Raw genomic sequence first — 25,868 nt, forward strand, 5'->3', positions numbered from 1 at the left:
TGGATGCACCGTTCAATAAGTAAGTGATTTCTTTCTTAGGTGAACGAGTTCTCAAGAGCAGGGGGAAGACTGAATCCTCCAATTCCTTTGAAGGAAACAGAGACTTCTTTGGATTATGCAATTTCAGTATGCTGATTTATTGAAATACTGCAAATTGTGGTGTTAGCCATAGAAAATAACGTAGATTGAAACTAGCTAGCAGCTCGAGCTTGTAGGCCTACTGAGCCACAGTGGTACTTTGAGCTAAATGCTAACATCAGCATGCTTACATGTCCGACTGGATGTATAAAGAGAACTGGATATAGACAAATAGAGGGGAAAACACCACTTTGGATTTAGCTTTTAGTGCATTTTAGAAGTCTTCCAAATGAATGATTTGAAGAAGGGATATAAAAGAGTTTGTACTAAGATCTCAAAACTGCTTATTTTACAGGCGTCTCTTTCCCATGTTAACCTACAAAAGTCTTGACGGCATCATACGACAAACCTGAAGTAATTCCACGGCTTGATTCAGAATGATAATGTGTATTGCTGATGATAAGGAGGTATATATTCTTAGTTTCACAGGTTAGCATGCTAAAAACGTTCTAGTACGCACTGATTAGCCACATACAGACCAGCCATTATCGAAACCAATCGCTGCGGGCTAAAACCCCCGACAATGAGACTGAAATCTGTGTGCCATTTCTATGAATAACCAACAGCCACTATAGTAACAATTACGTACGATTGATATTGAAAAGGAAGCCCAGTAAGTCTTTAAAGATTTACTGGATTGAAGGACCTTTGGCTGACCAAGGTTTTGCTCTGAGGCAGAAGGAAAGTCAGCCTGAATGGAGTAGAGAGAGCCGCTTCAGTGTTATTATGGAGCCCCTCTCTCCTGATGAACGCCTGTCATTTTTGGATCACTATTATTTACTCGTCACTCTAGCCTGCCAGCTAGCAATCTGCAGTTTAGCCTGTACTGCTCATTCAGGGTCAACACAAGCACTGAGATTACATCTGATGCCCTGAGCATTGTGAGATTAAGTTAAAGGGGCTCCATTATGGTTGATTTTTTTTGGGGGGGGGGTTAGCTTTCCGGTAGTGTGTTATATAGGTTTGTGTGCATATAAATGGTCTGCAAAGGCTCAAATGTACACAAGAGTGAAGCCTGCACACGCAGTAGGAGAAAAATAAAGCACTATTTGAACATTAAAGCATAAAACAAGACATAGTAGAGGCACAGAATACAGAGACAAACCTGACAATGAGCTTAATAGGGTCCCTTTAAACCTGCTGCTGTAACTTTCATACTGTCTGCTGGTAAATAACAATCACGGTTTAATATGGACAGTGAATGCGTCATCACACTTAATTACCCACATCTGTAATTGCTGCCTGTTGGAAGAGCTTAAAGTGGCAAAAAAAAGAAGAAGAAGAAGCTCCATTCAGAAAGAGAATCTCTTGTGGATGATTAGGGGACAGGTCGGGCTAAGACTGATTGCTGTGGCCTTTGCAGGGCTATTCTGGCTCTGCTGAGTGTGTGCCTTCCACTCAACATTGATCCATCGACCCACAGTCCAGTAAAACCTCGCTCCGACCAAAAGGTGAATCTCATTTCTGCACACACACATTCACTGACGCTGCACACACAAACACGACACACAGACTCACAAGCATGTTGATTTTTGATGACAAGATTGATGTAGCCTCTCGAAATTCTCCTTGCGTCAACAATAGGCGGCCATTGTTGCTTTCCTGTGTGTGTGTGTGTGTGTGTGTGTGTGTGTGTGTGTGTGTGTGTGTGCCATTGAGCAGGTTTTGTGACGACTTTGCAATCAGCGCAGTGTAATTGGAATTGAGCATCCATGTAAACGTGAGGCTCCTCGAGGTAGGGTTGGAAAAACGATTGCTATTGTCTGCTGTAATGAGACGCAGGTGCACGCCTCGGGGGGGGGTTAAAGGTCAGGTATGGATGACATCAACTTATTCATGGGAAAATGCCTGGATGACCAATAGGCTTTTGATCTCAAGAGCTTTCTCTTCAGTCACTCATCATTTGAAGGAAACACTTTTGAAACGATAGTGAGTGTGCTGCAGATTCTTAATTTATTTTATATATTTATAATTTTTGGGGGAATATTTCTTTTCATATCCATTTTATTCGTTTATTTAGCGTTTTTTTTTATTGTAAAAATAGATTTACATCTTAAGATAAGATACTTTTTAAAATATATTTTTATCTTTATTGTCTTTTTTCATCTTTGATCTAAATGTGTTATTTTATTTAGCAATCTATTTTCAATTGTTAACCAATGTAACTTTTTTCTTTTTAGTTAATTGTGAATAAATCATCTTCCTAATTTATTTGATATATTTATTCATTAATATTTATCTTGTTTTATTCATATTTTCTTGCTATTTTTTAAACGCTATATAAATGGATTTAGCTCTTATTTTTCTTCAATTGAACATATATTTCTATCTAGTAATTTCCTACACTGCAATATATTCTGGGTTCAGTTCATTGTTGTATGTATAATGTGTCAAAATTAATAAATATATGAAACAATAAACCACTTTCTATCTTATATGCTATGTTGTGCTCGATTTATTCTGTCAAGTTGTATTTTCCTACATTTTAAATACAGTTATAATGTCACTGTATGCTGAATAATTAAAGAGGGGCTCTCATTAAGAAGCAGAATCCTAAAAAGAAAGGATTTCAGTTTGTGTAACCCTCTCTGTTCATCACTGCAGTTCTCTCCCTCACCTACAGAGCTTCTCCTCTCCAGTGTGCAGCAACAAAAGCCTATAGCCTCTATGTAACCACATACAGGGCTGCTGCTTTACAGCGCTGTCATGGTCGTTCTTTCTCTTGCTTTAAGTCTGCATTTCACCTCCCCTCTTTCCTCTCTCTGTCCCCCCCCCCCGCAGGGCAGTCAGCAGTGCAGCAGGAGCGCTGGAGTTCACAGCTCTGTATTTGCAGTGCACGTCTGTGTTTACAGCGTGTCAGGGCCACGAGTCTTTCAGTCAGGCTCTCATTGTGTCCGTGTTATGAAAATGCAAATGAATATACACATTGGATATAAGATTGTACCCTTGGTTTGCTGCTTGTTGTGCAAACACTGCAGGTTCATTGCAGGCAGTTTGGCATCAGGCTGTACTTTGCCCCTTTTCATAATAGCTGCCTCCAACTGTGTGGAAAAGGGGAATGTTTGAGACGTGGCGGATTCAACCTGATTCACTTTTTGGGCATTTAGGCACACTGCTGTCGTTCGCAGCACACCATTGTAACATTTTGTATAATGAAAATGTACAAAAATGACCCCATTCCTCACTTATCCTGTACTAAAAGGCCAAATTTATATAAGAAAAATCAACTCTTTTGCAAAAGAGAGTCAAACATACACACTGTTTGAGGGATAATCCAATCAAATCTGCTAACCAACCATAGAGCGAGTGTTACATAGTGATGTCACTATGTTCTGGAAGTAAACAAAGGAGTCCAATGGTGATGTTTCAGGCAGAGGACAATTTGGGATTTTAGCTTTTGCAGACCATTTACATACACTAAAATCAATATTACACACTACAGGAAAGGGTAAATTCATAAGAGGGCCTCTTTAACATCTTTTTAATAATTTATATAAAGCTTTTAATATTAATTATTCCCTAGAAAATGAATTACCAAGATTAGGCAATAATAAAAATATATCTGTAGTTCAAAAACAATCAAATTATTGCTTACAGATGTCATTTTTCCATGGTTCTGGGATCAAATGGAAAACAATAAAGCAAACACAGCATGGAACATTAAAGAAAGAAGCGCCCGAGTTGAAACCCAAACCAATTGGCCTTTTTTTTCTCCCTCCCTGAACAACAATTACTGCTAATTATCAGCTGCTCTGCCCTCCTCAGCTCCAGCCATTAGCACTCGAGGCACGTAGCCCACATCCATCCGCTCACTTCTCAGGCCGCTCCTCTCCACCTCTATCTCTGTCTGTAGCCTCGTCCGCCTGTAACCAAACAGCACAGGAGGAAGCCGGGGTGTCGCCGGGCCCTGATGGGACAGCTTGAGTCCTGGCACTTCTCATTATTCACTCCCGACCTCCTCCTCTTCTTCCTCTCCTCAATCTCCCTCATCCGGCCTTTTGCTCTCGCAGCGTGCAATGGATTTATTAGGAGGTATTACCAAGCAGGCCTGGTGGTGCCCCGCTCACAACCTGACGGACGCCATGCAGGACGGAGAGGAGGAAAACACACGAGTGGAAACACATCAGCATCTCCCATGAGAGCGGACAGGAAGGAGGAGGATCATCATCATTTCTTCTTCAAATTAAATCATTCTTTAGTCTCCTCCAGGCATTTATAGTTGAGCATTTCAGTCTAGTGCAGGATTTAGCTCTACACAATTCAGGTGTTTGCCATTTCCTTTGAGCCCTCAGATTCTGTGATCTTTCATTTGGTCGTGTGAGCTGTAGCATACTAACCGATCCATCAGTCTAACTTAAAGACCACTTCTGGTTGGGAGAAAAACCTAATTTATTGACTGCTTTATACGGCCATTGATTGTTGACTTGACTGTTGACTCCTTTTGGCTCGTAAGGGGTGCAAGTGATCAATACCTGCTTAAGTAGCAAAAGGTGTTTCTGTTGTAAGTCTGATGCGAGCCTATTTTGCCCTTTCTTGGCTTAAAAACAGACATCAATACAGTCCTTAGTTTTAGTCTCATTTTGGACCGGAGCATCTTCACATTGATTCATTAAAAGGTAAGTTATGATTAAGTTAAACAAGGTGAACAAATCCACATTTTTGTTGTCTTCTCTGCTATCTTGACTGTAAGGAAGCCAGGAAGGGACAATTTAGTGAGATCTGTTTGTTTGGGAGGAGAGAGAGGGAGACACACCTGGTGGAGATCCGTAGTTTATAATCTGTTCCTGTGAAAAGACACGCCATTATGTTTTCAATACAGATGTGTTTTCATCACTCTTCTCTTTCCACTGAAGCCGTTCCATCTTCTGCTTTCCCCTCTGGCATTCAATCAAACGTCCAAAGCATGTTCCTGTCTCTTACTGTTCACATACAGCAAGTGAACATGCCTGCCATACAACATCATCCGAAGCCCCGGGGGAGCGGTTGCTAACAGGCTGCGCTCATCATCGCATAGCTTCCCAGTAGTCGAGGTTGAAGCCTTCGACTGGCGCACACACACACACACACACACACACACACACACACACACACACACACACACACACACACACACACACACACACACACACACACACACACACACACACACACACACACACACACACACACACACACACACACACACACACACACCGACTTTTCTAAATCTGAGCAACATTAATGATGACCCAGTGAGAAAATCTCCATGCAACAGACCCTTCATTCCAGATTATGGCTCTCTGTTTGACGCGGCTTAATGGCACCAGCACACACTGCAGAGGGAAACGGGCAATATTAATCTCACACACACACATACACACACACACACACCACATATTCCCCTGAAGCAGCCAAGACGAGTCATTGCGATTAAGTGCGTCAAAGAGCGCGCAGATGCATGGATGCGCTTTCGCACTGTCTCTAGGTTTGCTCATTTATGTAAGAGCAAGTGACACAAGAAGTAATGCTGCAAACAATTTACATTAGAAATTAGAGGACCAAACTGGGAGTGACTTCACATCCCAGTTGACTGCATTCCAGTAGCACAAGTTGGAAAAAGACGGACGCTCTAAGGAAAGTTTTTTGCAGCTTTAGCATTCACTCCCAGGTTAGCCGCTGTTAGCAGTACTGGTTGATAACCACGCTATATTTCTATTTTTGTAACATAATACCATATGTACAGTTGATTTAATGTGACACAAATAATACAGAAGAGATATAAATGTTATCTAATCTACTCCCACTTCCCAGTACAACTTCATTCCACCATGATATTGTGCCATTTGTGGCGAAGACACAGGCCTTTCCAAAGACACACTGCAGCCTATACTGCACCAGCCGCAGTGTCTGCTACAGAGCGAGAACAAAGCCAGCGCTCTCTGAAACATCACACGGGCCAGAGCCATCCAAACCCCAGAAGAAACCCTCCATCGCTCCGCTTCATTGTGCCGCCAACTTATCAGGCCAGTCCTGAATAGAAAGCGCTAATAGAATTATGAGGAGGGAATGAAAGGAGCAGAGAAAGGCAGGGATGTTTCTGTTGAGAGAGGATTCCTTTCCAGGGGAGCGTGGCGGTCTCACGGACATATGTTGCAGTCATTGTGCCGACTCCAGTCAATAAGGCCATGGCTGACACTAAATGAACTCCCAGACGCAAAGTAAGAGCACCCAGGTGGGTCACAGAAGAGAGAAGAAAGAGAGAGATGTGTTCGGAAGGAAAAGCTATTTCTGGCGAGGTTTGATGCTGAGTGAGCAGGTGGAACATTTCCAATCGAACAGACACACATCTTAATGCTATTTGTGTGTGTGTGTGTGTGTGTGTGTGTGTGTGTGTGTGTGTGTGTGTGTGTGTGTGTGTGTGTGTGTGTGTGTGTGTGTGTGTGTGTGTGTGAGTGTGAGTGTGTGTTCCCTCAGGAGAGAGGCAGAGGAAACAGCTGGAGATGGCCGATCTCAGAAACTCACACCGGGGTCAATCAGCTCCTCAGCGTGACACAACCAGGGTTTAATGGTTTAAAGTGCATCAGCTTCCTGTCTCACATTATAAACTCTGTGCTTTATAAAGCGCTTAAGGTCTTTCAAAAAAGCATTTACAGGCCATGTGTGGCTTAATATGTCTGTTTGTTGAATGAGTTTCGATTGGAAATATTGCTCAAGAAAGTAGTTCATTATATGGAAACCAAAAGGATACATTGCTAGTGTAGATGTCTGTTCAAAATGTCATCATTTAATCATTCAATCCTATCTGACGTCTGAGTAAAGTTGTTGTTGTGCAGAAGAGAGTGAAACATACACACTTTTTGGAGGGATTATTTTTTTCCATTCAAATTAGATTTGGTGGAAGCCAGTTTTTCAGACGACAGTATGTCATTAATCGCTGAGTCATTCCCACTTTTGAGCAATCCAATCAAATCTGCTCGCCAATAGTAGAGCGAGTGTTACAAAGTGATGTCACTAGAAGTAAACAAAGAGTTCCAATGGAGGTGTTTCAGATGGGGGGGGAGGGGGGAGACTGTGCGAGAGAAACTCCCTCTAGAGAGAAGAACTTTGGGATTTTAGCCCTTGCAGACCATTTACATGCACCGAAACCTGTATAACACACTACAGGAAAGGGAGCATTCATAATAGGGCCTCTTTAACATATTTTATATATGGCATTTCATATTCATTGTTCAATAGAAAATGAATTACCAAGACGAGTAATAATCAAAATACATTTGAAGTCCAAAAACAATCACATATTTACTCACACGCGTTATTACATAATGTAATCATTCAATCCTATTAGACGTTTGAGTCGTTGTTGATCAAAGGTATTCTATATTTATGGCCAAAAACGTGTTTTATGAAGTCTCAGTGACTTTGACCTTCTAAACCTTGAGTCTTAGTGAAAACATTTACCAGATTTCATAGAATTACTACAATGCGTTCCACAGATACGGTGGCACAAGAGTAGGACAGACGCTCATATGGACAACCACATAAATTCCTTTGGCCACAGGTGTTGCAGGCGAGGATGCATAACACTCCTTTATATCGAATAACCATCCATGTTTTTATTTAAAAGCGTGACCCTGAAAATAACGCTCAATCTCCAAAGAGATAAAGACCCTTTCACAGCAGGTTCAGACATCATGCGGATTCCAGCTTCCTCTCAACAAACAGCTCACTCAGTCTTCATTCATCCAGATTTCTACCAGCGTCAATAATTTGGGCAAATAAGGCTAAATTACAGCATCTCAATCAGAAGAGGACAGCGTGTTCTTCTCCATTGCAGCCCTCATTTGCTTCAGATAAGATGGGAAATATTTTTACATAAATTTCCAAATATTCTTGAAACAAATTGAATGAATTCATTTGAATTTAAATGAAGTAATTTCCAGTAAAATCCTTTTAACAGAACAGGTTTTCTATTGTAAAAAATGTGTTTATGTGCAGGCTCAGAACAGGCTGCACTTACAGGTTACACAAATGGCTCCACTGGGCACACACTTCCATTTTGAACTGGGCAGAAAACAACATGTCTGCACTCGGAGCACAGGATGAGCTTTTATATGACACACCATCGCCCTTGGGGACAAGCGTATGGCAAATTGGAAATACAGTTATACAAACATTTGAAGGAGCTTCTCTGGAGGCACAACTAATCTGATGGGTTGAGATTAACCTCAGTGGGCAGAGTCAGAGCAATGAACTACATTGCACAGACTGACGCAAAGAAGGCACTATAATCCAGAAGATATTCATTTATTTATTACATGGTATCCTTGAGCTGCAACTTATGATTATTTTTCAATTATTCAGTTGATAGTTTGGTCTATAAAACATCAAAAAGAAGTGACAAATGCCCACCCCAGAGCCCAGGGTCCTTTACATTACATGTTATGTAGCTGCCTTTACCGTTAAGGACACTTCCACATGCTGACTGCAGAGGCTGGGGATTGAACCACTGACGCTCTGAGTGGTATAAAGTCCATTACTACCTAAGCCACAGCTGGTTCTATCCATCCAACCATTAAAATATGCAAATATATTCTATCTACTACAAATAAAGACCAAGAAAACGGTATCAAATCTCACATTTGAGGACTTCAACATACAAAATGTGTGACTTATCGCTTAAAAAATACTTTTTGGGAGGATTATTGGTTAATTGTGCAGCTCTACATCCACATATGGACACATGGCATATATAAAAGTGGTTATGGCTAGTATTGTTTCGCTCATTTTAAGTAACTAGCTAGTCGTGGAAAACCATTACAGTATGAATTTACTGCATCCTTGGTTAAAAGAATACTCATATTTTACACAGATCCTCTCTATGAAAGCACCAACTTTTGTCCTAAAAAAAGAAATTCAAATCCTCTATTTCCACAAGTGCAAACCCTTTCAAAATAAAACCTACCCAGATGTGCAGATTCATGCCAAGCAACATCAGCCAATATCATTTCAAAGCACTTTCTGGTTTATAATTGGTTGGTTTTTCCTCTCATTTTCCCTATTATTTATTTGGAATCACGTCTGCATGTATGTGTGAAACAGGCTAACAGCAGCACAGCAACCCTTCTGACTCCAGAGGGTGGAGGAAGGACAAACATCCTGTAACCTCCGTAGTAAACCAGATTTCCCCCCCCCCCCCCCCCACACTTTAAAGCCTTTCTGTGTGCTCCAAATGCCCTGGCTACATGCAGATGCCCTCAGATTGCCTCTGATTGGGGGCTGAAGTCATCCCTCTCCTCTTCTTGTCTTTCATGTTGGCCACATTAGTGACAGGAGAGTAATCAAAGCTGCCATTAATGCCCGGCCAATTTCCCTGCCCTTGTCATGCAGGCCCGCAGGGCAGGACTTCCACTCCACTGAAGTACAGCGTTTGGTGTGGGGTGTGGGGGGGGGGGGCAAGACGGCTTAAACCACACAGCTAATGGATTTTCCTCATTTCCTGTGGCTTTGGACTTGCAAGAAGGATGCCTGATGGTAAGAGGAGTGATTTGTTAAGAGGGCGAATTTAGATACAAGAAGAGGCCACCTTTACCTCGTCATAAACTAAAGTCAGGGATGTTTTAACGCAGTCGTTCATCGGACGTCATGGCTGACTGTTTGGAACGACCTATACTAGTTGGCCGCAGTAGAAAATAAAGCTTCTCTGGACAGGTTTTAACCACATATGGATGAGGAATATAAAGCCAAGCAGGGGAAAATGACAGATCTCTGGGGTAATGACCTTTTATAGAAAACAGAACGGTCTACAACTGTAATAAATATGCTTATTCTCTTCATTTTTAATTCACTTACTGAATTAAATGACAAGATGTAAGAACTAAGAATGGCAATTTTCTAAAATGTTGAAATATTTCTCTAGACTTTTTGTTTAACACAAGCTATCATGATAGATATAATGTGTGTTCTGTATTGCTGCAGTAATATTACAGCATAAAAAAGCCTTCTCTAGATATGTTTATATCATAAAAGATGAGGGTGAATATAAGACAAAGCAGGTGGATATGTAAAATGTGCCTTATTTTTTATCTGTTCTCGCAAAATTGTCTAAAACCTCTTAAAAAATATTCTAAATGACTGTTTTTTTGTAAAATGTTAAGCTATTACTCTAAAATGTTTGGTCAAATCCAGTTCTATCAGCTAGATATCAGGGTTTTTTCTAGAGAAATATATTATGAGGACATTGATGTCATTCCTGTCAAAATTACGGCCCGCCCACTTTCCAGTGAAAATCCTGCATCAGATCGAAGTGGAAAATAATAGTGTCTTCGTGTCTGAAAGCTGCCGAGTCATATATTGCACCTCAAACAACAAATGAATCCAGAGTTCTGGTTTCTTTACTTCCTCTGCAGAAAAAAGGACACTAAAAGAAAGGATGTAATTCAGAAATCTCAGTCTCAGTGTCAGCCTGCTGTTTGCCACTCGTCCACCGGCAGACCCACCGGACATCCAACCCCTATTTATTCTCCGTAAGCTGTCTCTGCCGTCTGATCAGACCTCTGACTCCATCTTCGTACTTCTGGACTCATTATACCGTCTTTGATGAACTGAAATATTGTTTTCTGGCATCAATTTAACATTTTACGGGGGAAATCTGCATTCATTTCATGACTTAATTCACTTGATTATGGGACCATAAGTACATGACTGTGTCTAGGCTATATATACATGTCTTTATGATGGGATGAAAGGCCTTTCCTTTATTCACCTGTAGTGCCTCGCCTCATTCAGACTGGCTGACAAAGAGCACAGAGTGGAGCTGAAGTAGACTGGAGGAGATAAACCATTCATACATCTGTTAGCAACGTCCCATTAAATCCAGTTGAAGTGTCTCATTCTGCCAGACGGCTTCATGCAGCCTGCCTCCCACGTTGTCTCCCTCTTTGAGTCAACCAACTAATTACTTAAGGTGGTTCTTTTTTTTTTTTTAATCATGTAGCTGGCTGCTGTGCACAATTTCATTTAACTCCTGAGTTTCACTTTAATCAACCCGGGAATTACCCACCATGCACCACTGCGCCAGTGTCTCGCATGAAACACAGGTCTTTGAACACTAGCTGCAAAATATGTGAGTAATTAGTATCGTAACCCCCCCCCCACCCCGAGCCTCCATTTCTTTCATGTCTGGATTGAAATTTATTGCTGAGACAATTAGTTTAATTATACCTTTGGCCAAGAAGCGGTAGAAGTGGTAACGTGATCCGTGCTTCTGTGTGTCTCCACGTTTGACTCAGATGTTGTTGGTTTTTTTTTGCAAAGGCAGAAAAATGTGCGCTGATGTGACTTGGCATTGTGCTCCGGTACGCGACTAGCACGTCTGATTTATGACACACACATCTCCGCGGATCACCGTTCACGCCTCGTAGTTAAAGTAATACACACTTGACAAGAACAGAGGAGAGGAGTGTTTGAGTCTGAGGGGCAGCGAGGGCTTTAGAGTCTCAGAAACCCCCCGAAAAAAGCAAACAAAAAGAGAGACTTGGCGGGGCATAAATCAAGGGTTTGGGAATATAATGGTAAAAATAAGGGAGTGAGTTTTGAGTGACTGCAGCCTGTGGTCTCCTGCATCCAAGGGCTGGGTCTGGTAAATTGGTGGGTGGGGTACACGGCGGCTGTTGATAAACAGATAGAAAACAGAGCCCAGCGCCTATAAATACACATAGGGAAACCCTGGAGCCATGGGACTACGGGAGTATGGTGAGGGCACTGTGGGAGGGAGGGGAGGCTCCCAACCGGAAAAAATTCAGGGAAAAACAGAGGGAGATGGAGATGGATAAAGACAGAAATAAGAGGGGGAGAAAGCAAAATAACTGGAGCCGTGAATCAGATGGAATGAGGAGGGTATACGGGAGGTTTAACCGCAAAATATACAAGCTGCAAACTCTATCAGGTCTCACTGTGAGTCCAGAAACAAAAGGATCCTCCAGCCTCAGAGAGACCTTTTTGTTTATTGCACCACCAGTACAACCTCACAAATACAAGAGGAGACACAATACCAAACTGACCTTGTTAAGCATTTATAAGCCCTGTCTGGGAGGCTTTACGAGCGAAGGAAAAACAAGTTTTTGCGAGAGGAGCAACGATAAACGTCAGATTCAGATTTTCCAGGGAGGGATGGGAGAGTGAATGGGAAGAGAGAAACAGGAGAGGACTAAAGGGACGGCGTTAAGTGAGCCTGTGTCTCCCAGCTGAATCAATCGTATCATATCAGGAGAAAATGAGAGGGTGAAGGCGTTGACGCAGCAGCGGAGCTCTCCTCTCGCTTTCTATTCTCTCTAGAGCAGAGATTAAGAGGTGTGGCTGGAGGAAGAAAGAGTGATTGTGAAAAGGAGTGACGAGGAGAGAAAAAGGGACAGAGAAAAACAGGAAATGGCCTAGGGAGGGTAGGGAAAGAAGCAGAGAAGTGAAAGAGGAAAGAAAAAAGGAAAAAGGCAAGAATACTCAAGGACTGTTCAGGCCCAGATACTTAAAGATGCAAACATCCAACACGGCATGGATTGAAAAAAGAGAGCAAGGTTAATTACTGCTACAAAACTGAGAATTTATAATGAGAATAAGCAGGCTGTATAGATGCTGACACAATTAAAAAGGGAGAAGGGTCTGAATTATTCTCAACCGTGATATTTTCAACACAGTACAGCAAAAGGCTAGTTAAAAAAACCTAAAAATAACTTTCATTTCTACATATAATAAAGCTGTTTTTATGCACAGCGTCTACTGATGTCTATTTATCACCTCAAAATCTAAAACGTTGAAGGATTTTAACCTTGTGGGTAGATTATATGAGCTGGTAGCAAAGTGTGACCGTACTAAAAGCTACCAACAGGGTAGGCTCATGTTTTTGAGTCCGTTTTTTAAGAAATACTTTATCCCGGCATGTTCATTAATCTATAAATCTTCTAACAGAATAAAACAGTTGTGTGAGACTCAGTAAACAGATGTTTTGCTGTTGTTGAATGCCACCTTTATTTCATTTCGTTTCACTTTGCCTGGGTTTTGATTATTTGTTCACATTCCAGAAAGCAAAGTTTTTTTTCACAACTCCAAAGTAACACTGGCTGAGAAACTGTCGAGAAAGGCACTTCTTTTCACCCTCTGTCTGAAACCAGAGCCCAGTCTGCTCTGATGGGATAGTTGGCTGGCTCTGTTGTGATTGGTCATCCGCTCAGAGATGTCCCGCCCCCTTAACCTATCAGGAACAATGTGTTGGTCCGCTAGCCATTAGAAGCACAAGTGGGGAGGAATTTGGGATTTTAGCCATTGCAGACCATTTACATACACAGAAACCTATCTTACAAACTACAGGAAAGGGCAAATCCCAAGGACTTAAGACGGAGAGTCTAGTGAGACATCTCAGAGTCACGCAGTTTAGTTTATCTCCCAGATTAAAGAAGAAGAAACGGAGTAAAGACAGAAAATGAATCAGCCCCAGAGAGACAAACCGCTGCCCTAGCAACAGCTCCTAATGACGTACACCGCGCTGACAGGTGCATTCAGATTTAATTATGGTAATAAAAAAAACATGCTCAAAGAAGAAGACGGATGTAAACGTGCATATTTAATAGTTCCTAAGTCGGTTGCACTTAACCGCAGCTCTTCCATTACTGCGCTGCCGCATGAAGGAGTGAATATTGGCTGAGAGCTCAAACAAACTGCTCTTAATGTCTCTTACAAGGCATGACAGATGTGAGAGCCCCCTCTTCAGACTGACTAATAAAATATGAGTTCTTATATTTAGGAAGAGGGAGTGTTTTCGGAGGGTGCACGCCGCTGTGTTTAAGTGGTGTGCCTGCTTGAGTTGAACAGTGAATTAGGGGAGGACGTGTGGAATTAAAGGTGAAAGCCCGGCCCCGTCCCAGGCGCTGGGCTGTGATTTTCTCGGATCATTACTTTGAATGATGAGACAGCCACGCCCCCTCTGCAGTTAGCTCGTGCATGGACAAGAACTGAGACTCCAAAGCTCATATTTGAATAAGCGCTGGGCAAACACCAGAGATGTAGCACCCCCCCTTCCCTCCCAACACTGCACTAACTGAACACACAGCAGTCGGTAGGAAAGCTCTCGCAGCACACTAATCCGTGCCGTTTTGCCAAGCTGCTTTCTCCTCGCTGCTCCTAACAATGCAGAAGTCACTTTTCCTCCCTCTGCCTCTCTTTTATTTATGCGAACAACAACAAATCATAATCCTTTGGTGAGCCCGACCATATGGTCTTATTCTTTATCCTTTCTTTATCCACACCCCACTGACATTAATAATCTTTTGGAATGGGTCAAAAACACTTGTGAAATTAAAATAATCCCACTGTCATTTTTTTGTACTTATTTTTGCTGGTGCTGAATAATTCCAACATCATGTCGACTGTGTTATGGGTAAAGTGTGACTTTAAGTGACAGTCCCACAGATAAAGAGCAGTTTTAGCATCTTTTAGTAATAAAGACATATTAATTTTGCTAAATACCCCCTGTATGCTACCTGCACACAACTAGCCAGCAATTACAGTGAAGACTTAAGCAGCCCAAGAGAGAGATATTTATCATCAGGTGAAAACTCATGTGGCCAGCAATACGACTGCTAAAGAATGCTAACACTGCGCCATATCTCTTTGATGTTCGATAAAAGATAAGCATTTGGCTGAACATATAAACAGTTAAAGGTGATCATTTCGTTTAAGGAGTATTTATGCTGCTCACATTGTCCAAAATTACAGTTATTGCAGGTTTAAGGTAACATTTAGGAGCTGCCCATGCTGATAGCTGTTTGGCTAAAGTCTAGCTAGTTAGCCTAGCTTAAGATAGATTTAGAAGGGCGGTGGTAGGTTCAAATTTTAACCCATTTGTAAGTAAAAAATGAGGGTTAAGGTCCAAATGAATGCTCATGTTGCTCCTTTTCTGCTGGATGTGTCAACAAAAAAAGACCCTGTTTGCAACCATGTTGGCCCCTCCCGATCTCTAAGGTGATTATATGTTATTGTGGTGTTTACAGCTTGTTGTGCTGGCCCCCCCCAGGCCAACAATTAACTGCTTCAGTCTGCACACATAAAAAATATCTGTCTTTGAAGCTGTTACAACTTTAGACAAGCAAGGCAATTATATAAATGATAAACGTTCAATATATTAGAAGCAGTCAGAGAACTGATGAGAAGATCATGATATCTTTATTTTGTCAGAAAACATAATGGTGGGTATTTGATTCAACGTATAATCTCTTATTTGATGTTATTCTTTCAGCTATGGCTACATTTGCATTTCGTGCCAATTAAGTGCCTATAAACTGTAATGAAACCGAGTTGTTTACACAATTAAAATGTAAGTGTGCCAATAAAAAGAAAATGGGCAACTCAGTCTCAGTGGGTTATTGTGCCACTTAAGCAGCACTTTCTAAGTGAAACAAATCACAGGCTGTCACCACTTTCAAATCAAACTCTTATCTCTGAGAGGCTGGTACAGTGGATGCAACACTATCCATCCTGTGCCAGAACATGCATGTTGGGACCTGGATGGCTCTTTAATCTTCCCATCTCAGCTCTGTTGCTTCACTTGTTTTGACTACCCAGCTTCTTTCTTTTCCTCCGAAGAGGACGTCAGTGGTGACGCTTGGAGGGGGGGGGCTATGCAGACATTGAATTGTAAAAAGCAGAACGCTCTACTTTAATCAAGCTCATACGCTACGCAGCCGAGTGGAACAGATGTTGTTTAACCTGCATCCATACCATCGGCCAGAGCGCTGAGAGCCGTGGTTAACACAAGCGCTTTCCCACAGTAACCTTAGTCGCCGCACTGCTGTTTGCTAATTACGCATCACAACATGCCCCTCTTAATGCCACGTTCCTGAACGACCACCCCTTGGAGGGCAAGTCTTCAGGGAGGTGAAGAGAAAGCTCATTAGACAAAGTGTCCATCTGCTTAAAAGGGAGACGTGGAGGGGAGTTGAAGAAATGAGATAAACGCAGTGAAAAATGCCCCAAAGACCTTTAGTGCTATAATTAAACCTGACAATCAGGAATGTTGGAGAGCGACGGGCGAACATGGTATTTTACCTCCTGCTTCATTACAGTCTAATGATCCCCCCCAGGTATTTTCCCTGACACTAACTACAGCTTATAAAAAGGGATCAGTTTCTGCCGCCAGGACAGTGCTAAGAGACGAGGGGCTTTAATGGCTAGTGAAGGTGAAGACAGAAAGTAAGGAGGAAAATCACAAGAGAAGCACACCAGTCCGAAGCCGGGCCACGCTGTAAAACACTGGATATTCGTTTAAAACTGGAGCTGTCTCACCCTGTGGCGGAATAACAGATACTTGTATGAACCAGAGTTGTTTCTCCGGGCCATCGTGAATCCAAGATCAAGAAAAGTCAAAGCAACGATTCACGATCCTTTTCCCAATTCAGAACTTCTCTCTTTAAATCAGAGCACACTCTTCCTCCATAATTAATCAGCGACACTTTCACCCTGAACACATCCAATTAGAGGTTTATCTGGCCAACGGATTCAACAAAAAACAGGTGAAACTGCTTCTTTCCAAGACAATAGCTGTGCTGTTTTCCTACAATTGAAAATGTATCCCGGTCATCCACAGGAAACAACTCAAAAACAAGGGTTGAAAGACGGATGTTGACATTTGATAGCCGGCAGCCGAGAGAAACAAACTGCAGTCAGGACTGATGCTCAGTTATTCCCTCACATGATCTAAAAGCACAGAAAGTAGATCCATGGTTTCTTGGCTTGAGATAAAGGGACTCGAGTTTGATTTCTTTAGTGTCACCCTGCTGCCAAAATCTCTAACCCTTTGAGATAACAGGTTGCAGAAGCTGTCCAGAAAACGAACGACGTTAGAAAACAAGACCTGCTTAGATTGTTATCCTGCAACCTGAGACAAAATACTTTTTCTTTATACAACTTGACCCGCTTTAAAAGTTAATGCTGTCCATTAAAAGGTGTCTGGGACAATAATGAGGTTCATTTTTAACCTCATGAATATTCAGTTTGTAACCAGAGCTAAAAACAAATGTCGATGTCTCCACTTATCTCAAGTACTCTATCCTAAACGCAGGACACATGACACCGTCCTACCCCGTCTTTGTTCATTGACTTTTCATCGAACATAAAAGGCTCATTTTCCAGTCATGAAACACCCTCTGTGCCTCTGCTTTCAGCATCTGGTTCTCTATGAGAATGGCAGCACATAGAGGGCCCGTCCCACGCCAGATGAATCAGTGTCTGCCGCGATTGTCACATCAGCTGCTGTAGGTGTACGGTGTCCAGACAGAGAGGAGAGCATGCCTTTTGAGTGACAGCTCCTTCAAAGCAAAGAGACACGCTGACAGATGGTATCGAGGCCTGCGTTCCCACAGAAACACGGAGCCAGATCAGGTTTTCGGAGATGTTTATTGGCGAATAATTAAGCTCCTTTTTTTATTATTTCCACGAAACAATGGATGAGTTTATCAGGGATTGGGGCGGGCCAGCTTGCCTCTGAGACTGTGGAGAAATGGCAGCACAGCCTCTAAAATGCATGCATGCACGTACACACACACACACACACACAGATGGCAGAGGAATTTAGCCGAGGCTTTGATATGCAGATTGGATGCTGGCTTGTCATCTCTGCTGGCTGCAACACTGTGTTATCGTTTCCTTCAGCCCAGCATTAGAGCTGATAACATTTACCTGAAGGGGGCAGCTGACTGATAACATCATCAAGACATGTTTGCTCCTGGAAGCCACTGCTGAGTGGTGCTCATATGCACACACACACACACACACACACAGATCAGCAGAAGACAAAGAAATGTGGCCACTCTCTTTCACTTTCTGGCAACTACAGTTTGAGTACTGAGACAGATTGGAACGCTGTACGTCCAAAGTCATCAGATAGAAACGTGCCACACACACCCCACACACACAGTTACACACACAGAGATCTCAATTGCAGGGAGAGCCATGCAGAGAGAGGAAGTGGTGAGAAGACGCTGATTGATGATGATGTTGAATTTTTAAGAAATCATGAAAAAAGGGAGAGTTTTACACACTTGTCAAACTTAACGATTGTGCTTCTCGGCCACACTGATTAAAACTGGCACTGGGTGTTAAAGCACATTACTAACTAATATCTACATTCTACATAAATCATGACGGCTGATTACTGGAGATGGCAGACCGCCAACAGTACATTAACAGATTAGCACAGTTTCCTCCCCCCATCCCCAGTAGACCGTAGATTATTTGCAAAAGCTTCTGTTATTGCACGCTCATAACATGTTGTTCTATAGGCTGCACTGCTTACCGTCCATTACCATGGAAACTTCAGCCTCATATTAAGCGATTATTATCAGCGGGCCAGTTTACCCTTGGCTTTTAATTATAGGGTGTTTTACAGCTGCTTACTAAAAAGCTCCTCAACCACTTCTGAGTCATATCATGAAAATAATTTAAGTTATTTCAGTCCTACTGTGGAGAAAAGTGTTTTTTCGAGTCCTTAGGAGGGATTTAATCCTTTAAATGCCGGCCATTACTCGACCAATCTGCACTGGGACACATAAAATGTACCCACAAAGCACTGCTCTATCTTTAGTGGAAAACGTAAACAACCCTGTTTTGAGCGTGGGTTGGATGAAAAGCAAAGGCTCATGAGTAAACAGGTCACTGAATAATGGCTGTGGCGTTACCAAATATTGGTCATTACAGTCGTGCTATTTTCTACCAAAGCGTAAAAATGATCCGGGTTATTTTTCAGCACATTTCCCCCGTGTGAATATGGCAAAATGACTCTACCTTGCCTGGCAAATTACATCTGTTTTTCTCACATTTTTCAAGTCATTAAGAGCTCTGCAAGCGCACCATCTCTGCTCTTTTTAACAATTGTTCAGGGGGGAAATATAGGTTATTTTACCCTGTTGTGCAGTGTCTCATTAGCATTGCATATCTAACGCTCCTGTAGCAAAAGGGTGGATTTTAGTTTTTTTGGCACACAAGGGAAAACACAGTGCTCTACATGATCCCGGTGCCCTGCAGTGTGTGACAGGGAAGACATTAAAGGGGGTCAGATAACTGAGCCTCGGGGCCACCATTTGATCATATAGTGCACATGTGTGAGTGTGTTCACTGTACCCTACGTGCTCGTGTGAATGTCTTTTAAACCACGCGTGTTTTCTTTCTCATCAGCACAACAAAAAAAAACCCTTGTGAAAAAAGTACAACATAAAGGGAAAATAGTCAAAACATTGAAAACACGGAGCAGTGCGGAAGCCTTAAGAGCTGCTGAATAACACATCTCACTGTGGCTGTAATTTCAGATTAATTATTCAGACTGTTTTCTGTACCGGCAGAAATGAATAGAGCGGCGATACTTCCTGAGGTCAGCCAGTGCGTTTACAAGCGATTATAACGTCCTGCTATTATTCATGACCCCCGAGTGCTCTGTTGAAGATGGGGAGCATGTGCACGCAGTATCGACTTTTCAGTCCAGGCAGAGTCATAATCTGAGCTTGATGTTTATTTCCATTGTTGTGAATAAAAAACATCTTATATCAGTTGAATTAAAAGCATGTAATTCCTGTAAATACTGGATAGGCTTCCTGTTGTATGCCACAAGCGTGCGCAGTATATAATTACTATATGTGCTGTATGTATCCAATTAGTCTTGTGTTCAAACGCCGTGGTTCAGTGCAGCTTCCCTGATATATGGGCCAGCAGGTTGGGGGTTAACGTGGCACTTTCAACAGAGCTGCACTCATCATCTGTGCTCTCAATGACTCGTCCTGAGGCGTTTCATCCCTTCATTTCCCGACTCAAAGTCAAAGCGTAGGCATGGGAGACCTTGTGAATGCGATATCCCGCAGCAAGCAAGCAAGCGTACGTGCACACGCGCTGACAAACAACCAGAATGTATACAAAAAGGGAAGAGGCAAAAATGGTCCACAGAGAGGCTGGGTTGTTTGACGTCCTTTTGTTCTGGAACAATCGCTGAGTTGTCCGGCTGTTTATCGGTCTCGTTCGAGGACAGATCTGGGTGGCTTTAAGCGAGGATAATAAGGGGTTTTGTTGAAACATGCCCGTCCCATCTTCAGACACAGCTCCCTCAATCTTATTCTTTCACCTCCCACAGCTGATGCAGCTTGATGATACAACATACACCCTCGCACACAGCCAATTTCCCACTTATATTTTACATTTAACACAGACATTTCCTCCAGGCTGTTACTTGTGCTGCTGTCAATATGTTATTGACACAGGAGAGGTGACATTCTGTGTCTGCCCTCTCTTGTCTCCGCAACGTGCCAATCAAAAATTACTCACAGACCCGGCTGCGCTCAGATATGGATCGCACAGCGGGAAGAGCAGATATCTCTTCTAGGAAAACTCAGATTGATTTGCGTGTGACTGAGCCGACAGTCGGCTGATTGACAGGAGATACAATTAATTGGAAGCGAGAAGGAACGGAAGACCGCCATTAAATCAATCATCGGTTCTTCCCCCGCCCTCCTTTAGCAGATCATCTGCACTCATCCTCTAATGGGCTCTGTGAGCTGGGAGACAATTTTGTCTGTAAATATCACATTCATGTTTCCCTCGGATCACGATGGCAAGAAGGTATAACGATGGAAAGATGAAGAGACACCAAAACAAAGAAAGTGAATCAAAGGGTCTATTCAGGTACGCAGAGTGACTTCTATCAAAGGTTTCTGGTGGCCCTTAAGCTATTGCCTACCTTTTCATTGCTCTAAAAGCTACATATCTGACAGCAAAAGGCACATTACATGCATTAGTATTACTTGAACTTGAAGGTAAGCCTTTGAGGATACAAAATGTTGTGTTGCTGGAGTGCTCCTCCCAAAGGAACTGCAGCTTTTTAAAGTCGTTTCCCCCACAGAACTACACAGGGCTATCAGTCCAGACTCAAGCTGTTGTCATGTTCTCAAAGCTGCGGGCTGAAATGATTATAATTGGTGACCCTTCTAGCAAGTAAGCAGTGAGTCCAAAGTGTACTTTTTTTTCTGCCCAGAGCTTCACCTGTCATGCAACATAGCAGTTTACCTAACCTTGTGATTGGTTGAGGTTGTCAAGGGCAAACACAGCCTGACAGGAAAAGCTGGGAACACTACTCGACTGACAGAAAGGTGACTAGATTTATAGATGTCCCTCAAAGATGTATTATAGGCTCTCTCTTTTTATTGTCAAGAGGTAAATGTATGCAGATGACAGTCATTTACAATCAATACATGCTAATTCACAGTAGCAAACTGCATCTTTACTTAAATAAACTAACCAATTAAAGCACATATGGAGAAAATAGCAGATTGATTGACTGAATCAGGCTTGAAAAGAGTTAAATATTTAGTTGTGATGGTCAGTTTCCTATTATAATTTGCAGAGATAATACAGACATTAGGACCAGATTCCTACCTCTGTAAAGTAGTTTTACTATACTGCATCATCTACTTTCTTCAGAGGTGATGGTTAAGTATATTTGTTTGGGCAAATGACTTGTTTTAGCAGCAGTATTTTAGCATATTCAACTTGAAAAGCACTAGTCTACGCCGACAGCGTACAGTAAGTGCACCATTAGACTAAACTATTGGGACAATTGGGAATATTCTGTTCTTTCTCTGCCAAGGCATCACTTTTTGCCATTAAAAGGTAAAGTCAGGTGAAGTCACTGTAATTTGTTTTCAAAAAGGGCTACAAGCTGTTTATTTTGGAGGCTTTTGCGAAACATAAACATGTTTTTACCCACAAATGTTCAGTGTTCAAGTGTTGGTTCAGTGGAAAAAAAGAAGGAATTATGGAAATGCCGCAAATTCAGGGTTATTTCAGGTCCAGCCACGGGCATAACAGGATGCAGAGGATGACGAAGAGGATAATTGAGCTTAGTCATCCAACGCAGCTTCGTTCAGGTTACACTGCAGATGTTGTGACAGAGAGCAAAGCCACGAGGTTTTCACCTGCCGACTTAAGCAACACTGGGCTGGGCATCAGGTGGGAGTTTTGCATCATTCAAAGCCTTCCTGATCTCACGAGACACTTAAAAAACATTACAAAATAAGCCTTCAGTTGGCTAAGAGTGGGTTTATTCCATGTCTGGAACAAAGGACCGCAGACAGTATTTCATTGGGCTGATTCATGTGTGTTACCTCATGATGGTGTCTCAATTAAGGAGGAGCTGATTCATTTTCTGTCATGTAAACTTTGAAATGAGGTGTGTTGTACTCAACATAAGTGTATTAGGTTAGTTGAAAGCTATTATATTAAGTTTAAATAATAATATTATTGCTTTCAACTAACCTAATAATGTTATGTGAAATCTGTTGACATATTACATTTAATTAAAGCCAACGTTTCTCAGAACCTAAAACAGAGGCCCAGACCAGAGCAGCCGATCATCTCCTCTCTCTTTGAGAAAAAAATGGGATCAATACAGCAACCCTGTTAATGGATTCCCTCATGTGCAACGTTCATTAAGGAACGTTCGAGAGAGAAAAACAAACAAATAGAGTTTCGGAGACGAGAGGGGGAGGAGGGAGAAATGATGGAGAATACTGAGAATGAGAAAGAGACAGAGGGGGCGATAAACAGAGACAGCCGGAGCGCAGGTTTCCACAGATATGGATGGTTTGAGGGGTCGATCGTTACCCAGACACCGCAAGCCTACCCGCCTGCTTGCCTGCCTCCGCCGCCTGATTGCCTGGCACACATTTGCATTAGAGTTGAGAGGAGCCGAGCAGAAGAGCACAGCCGGAGAATTCTTTGATCTCTCAGCCTCCGTCTCTTTGATGCACCATGTGGAAACACACCAGCACATTTGGAAACTAGGAGATGATGTTGGGTGTTAAGTGGCTGTGTGTGTGTGTGTGTGTGTGTGTGTGTGTGTGTGTGTGTGTGTGTGTGTGTGTGTGTGTGTGTGTGTGTGTGTGTGTGTGTGTGTGTGTGATCTCCAGGAGAGAAACTACATATGTAGCGGGAATGACACTGCAGATCTGTCAGGCCCTTGATTGCAGCACACACGCCAGCATGGGTTGCCCTATTTGGTTAAAGTCAAGTGCATTCAAGCAGGAGGGAATGAAAAACTCTTGGGTTTCTTCAGGATTATCAAACATCACGGCGGCTCTGAGAAACCCACAACTGTCAAGCAACAGATTTACATCCGGCCACATCGCACCACGCTTGCTCGGAAAATGTCATTTCACATTTCCGTCTGGGTTCAAATTCGAGGCAGCGCACCGAGATAATATGCGGATTTCGACTGTGTGCGTGTATCGACAACATTTTCTCCCCGTCTGCCTCTCTTCCTCACCCTCCTATCTCTTCTAGCCTTTGCTACCTCGCCTCTCTTCCTATCTTGCACTCCACATCTCTTCCCTCCTCTCACCTCTCCTCTCCCCGACCTGTCAGGATGATTTCAGGCTTGTTGCGTCTGGCCTGACTTAGGGTGGTAAGATTGAAGCAGTAATTACACCAGTCTCTGAATAGCTCTTCCTCCCACAGTAAAAACCCTCACTACCCATCATCTGCAGGCTTAACCCGGCTCACCACTCTGACATGCAGGGGCCGGACAACAGACTTGTGTTGAAAACCATTAACCCACAATTTAATTACAATCACCATAACAAAGGACGGGTGACATTTAAATCCACCAATCGAGGTGGGATTAGCAGTAAAGAGCACTTCTCTTGGGGTGTGTTATCGTCTAAATATGACAGGGTGGATAAAGGAAGTGTGAATTAATCAAATATTACACGGTATCTACCAGTGGGGCAGACTGGGTAGACTTATCTTCTCTAAAGCCAAAGTGTAATACAGGGTTTGCCGAAGTAAGATTTCTCACAAAAGGAGAAGAAGGTGTTGCTTTCACTCCTCTTCACCTCCTTATGTGAGACTTTAATGATAAGATGTAGTTTCCAGGTTGGATATATTCTCATATCACAACTGGAATAGGATGAGGAGAGGAACAGAGGTGTTGGATCATGAAGCTCACACCAATTATATCTGGCGCTATTTCAGAGAACCAGCTCCAGAAAGATAATGATAACATTATGTAGCCCCAGGGTTTGAAAAAGTGATACCTGAGAGGCAGCTGCCTGTAGCCACAGCTGGGCGCCAAGCCAAGAATACATACCCTAACGTGTACCTTAGACTCAGCTGCTCAATTGTCCAACGTATAGAATTGCATGACAGCAGGAGGGACAGTGGTGCTTTGAGCTAATGTTTAGCAGGTCTAATATTACCCATGTTCAATGTCTTCAATTGTGTTGGCATGCTTACTAACACTGATGTCAGCTGAGGCTTGTAGATATTAGGTTATGACCAAAATGAAGGGACAAATTCAAATGTTGACCTCATGGTGAATCGCAACATTATGTCTGTATGCCATAAAAAGGGACACAAATTTGTTTACCAAATTGCATGTCAATGCAGCCCGAGGCGCTATATGCAAAGCCATGGGATCATAGCTTTTTATTGCTCCATACCAAAGAAAGACGTGCATGGTTCGGTTCTTATTTTTGCATTAATAATCTACAAGGAAGTCAGCAACAACACAATTTACTCTGATTCAAGGCTTCTTTGAGACACAGTGAGTGTTGCTATTGACTGACAGGCAGGCTCTTAATGCACACAAACCACCAATCGCAGTCATCAATTTCTCAAAGAAAACTGTCGACCACAAACTGAAAATGAGCGAGAAAAACACTAAGGGTTTCTTAATACCGTGCAGCACTACATCTAATAGCTAAAAGTGGCATGACCCGGCTACCAAACGAGCAATACTCACGAAACCAAGAGCTAGAAATGGCTAAAAAATGCTACATTCAACATTCAATATAAAGGGAAAAAGTCATGGTTCCCAAATTGGGTTTAGACCACAAGCAAGCATGCAAATCAGGTGATTACAATAGGTATGAAACCCAGAAAATGTACCAGATGAATTACAGATCAACAAAGCCAGCATTGCAGCAAAGGACCTCCAACATGGCCACTACTAAAGGATGTCACCTCAAAGCCCTGCGAGGTGAAACGCCTACTCAACTTTTGGCTCTGACACAGCAGAATGATGTCGGCCTTCAAGTGGAATATCAAGGTTGTGCTGAAATGAAAGCAATTTGATCCAGCCAGAGAGGAGATTGAAGGAAATGAGATGGATGTTGTGAGGAGAGTGAGTGGGTGGTGGGATGTGGAAAGGAAGTCATTGCAGGTAAAAGGCTGCATTGTTGGTGTTTTACGCTCCGCGGGTTTAACATGATGCGAAAGAGATTGCTTTTTCTTAAAGAGAGTGGACTTGACACCGGTGGAGGAGCAGCGGAGAGGGCGCAGTTTAACCAGTGTAACAATGGAGATAGTGGGAAGTCTTGTTTAAACACACAGGACACTTACTTCATGGGTTTGAAGAGAGCCTGGCCGTAGTTCTGGAAGGTCATGATGAGCTTCAGCTGAGTGCCTCCGGACTTCATTGCTGTTGAAGGGAAACAGACACATTAACAAACCATCATCCAAACGCTACTCTGAATATTTATTATACAGTATGTTAATTATTTTACCCAAGAGAATAGCTAAAGTAATGGGATAACAGTTTGTGGTTTAACACAAATTGAATCAGAGTTTTAAAACACACAAAATGGCAGATTTAAGAAGCTAGATGTTAGCCAGTCGTGTTAGCCTAGCTGACCTTCAAGAGTTAAGCTAGCGAAACTAATTATAATCAGGTT

General features: G+C 42.4%; 1 protein-coding gene across 1 annotated transcript in view; it reads right to left on the bottom strand.

Annotated features, from left to right (window-relative positions):
• fam20cb (FAM20C golgi associated secretory pathway kinase b) overlaps positions 1-25,868 on the bottom strand; it is a 50,750-nt gene that overhangs the window by 19,444 nt on the left and 5,438 nt on the right. The window contains exon 3 of the mRNA XM_063892455.1: positions 25,537-25,615. Coding sequence (XP_063748525.1) covers positions 25,537-25,615 — 79 coding nt within the window. The remainder of the gene's footprint in view (positions 1-25,536; positions 25,616-25,868) is intronic.

This window comes from Eleginops maclovinus, chromosome 10, assembly GCF_036324505.1.
Source record: "Eleginops maclovinus isolate JMC-PN-2008 ecotype Puerto Natales chromosome 10, JC_Emac_rtc_rv5, whole genome shotgun sequence".
NCBI lineage: Eukaryota > Metazoa > Chordata > Actinopteri > Perciformes > Eleginopidae > Eleginops > Eleginops maclovinus.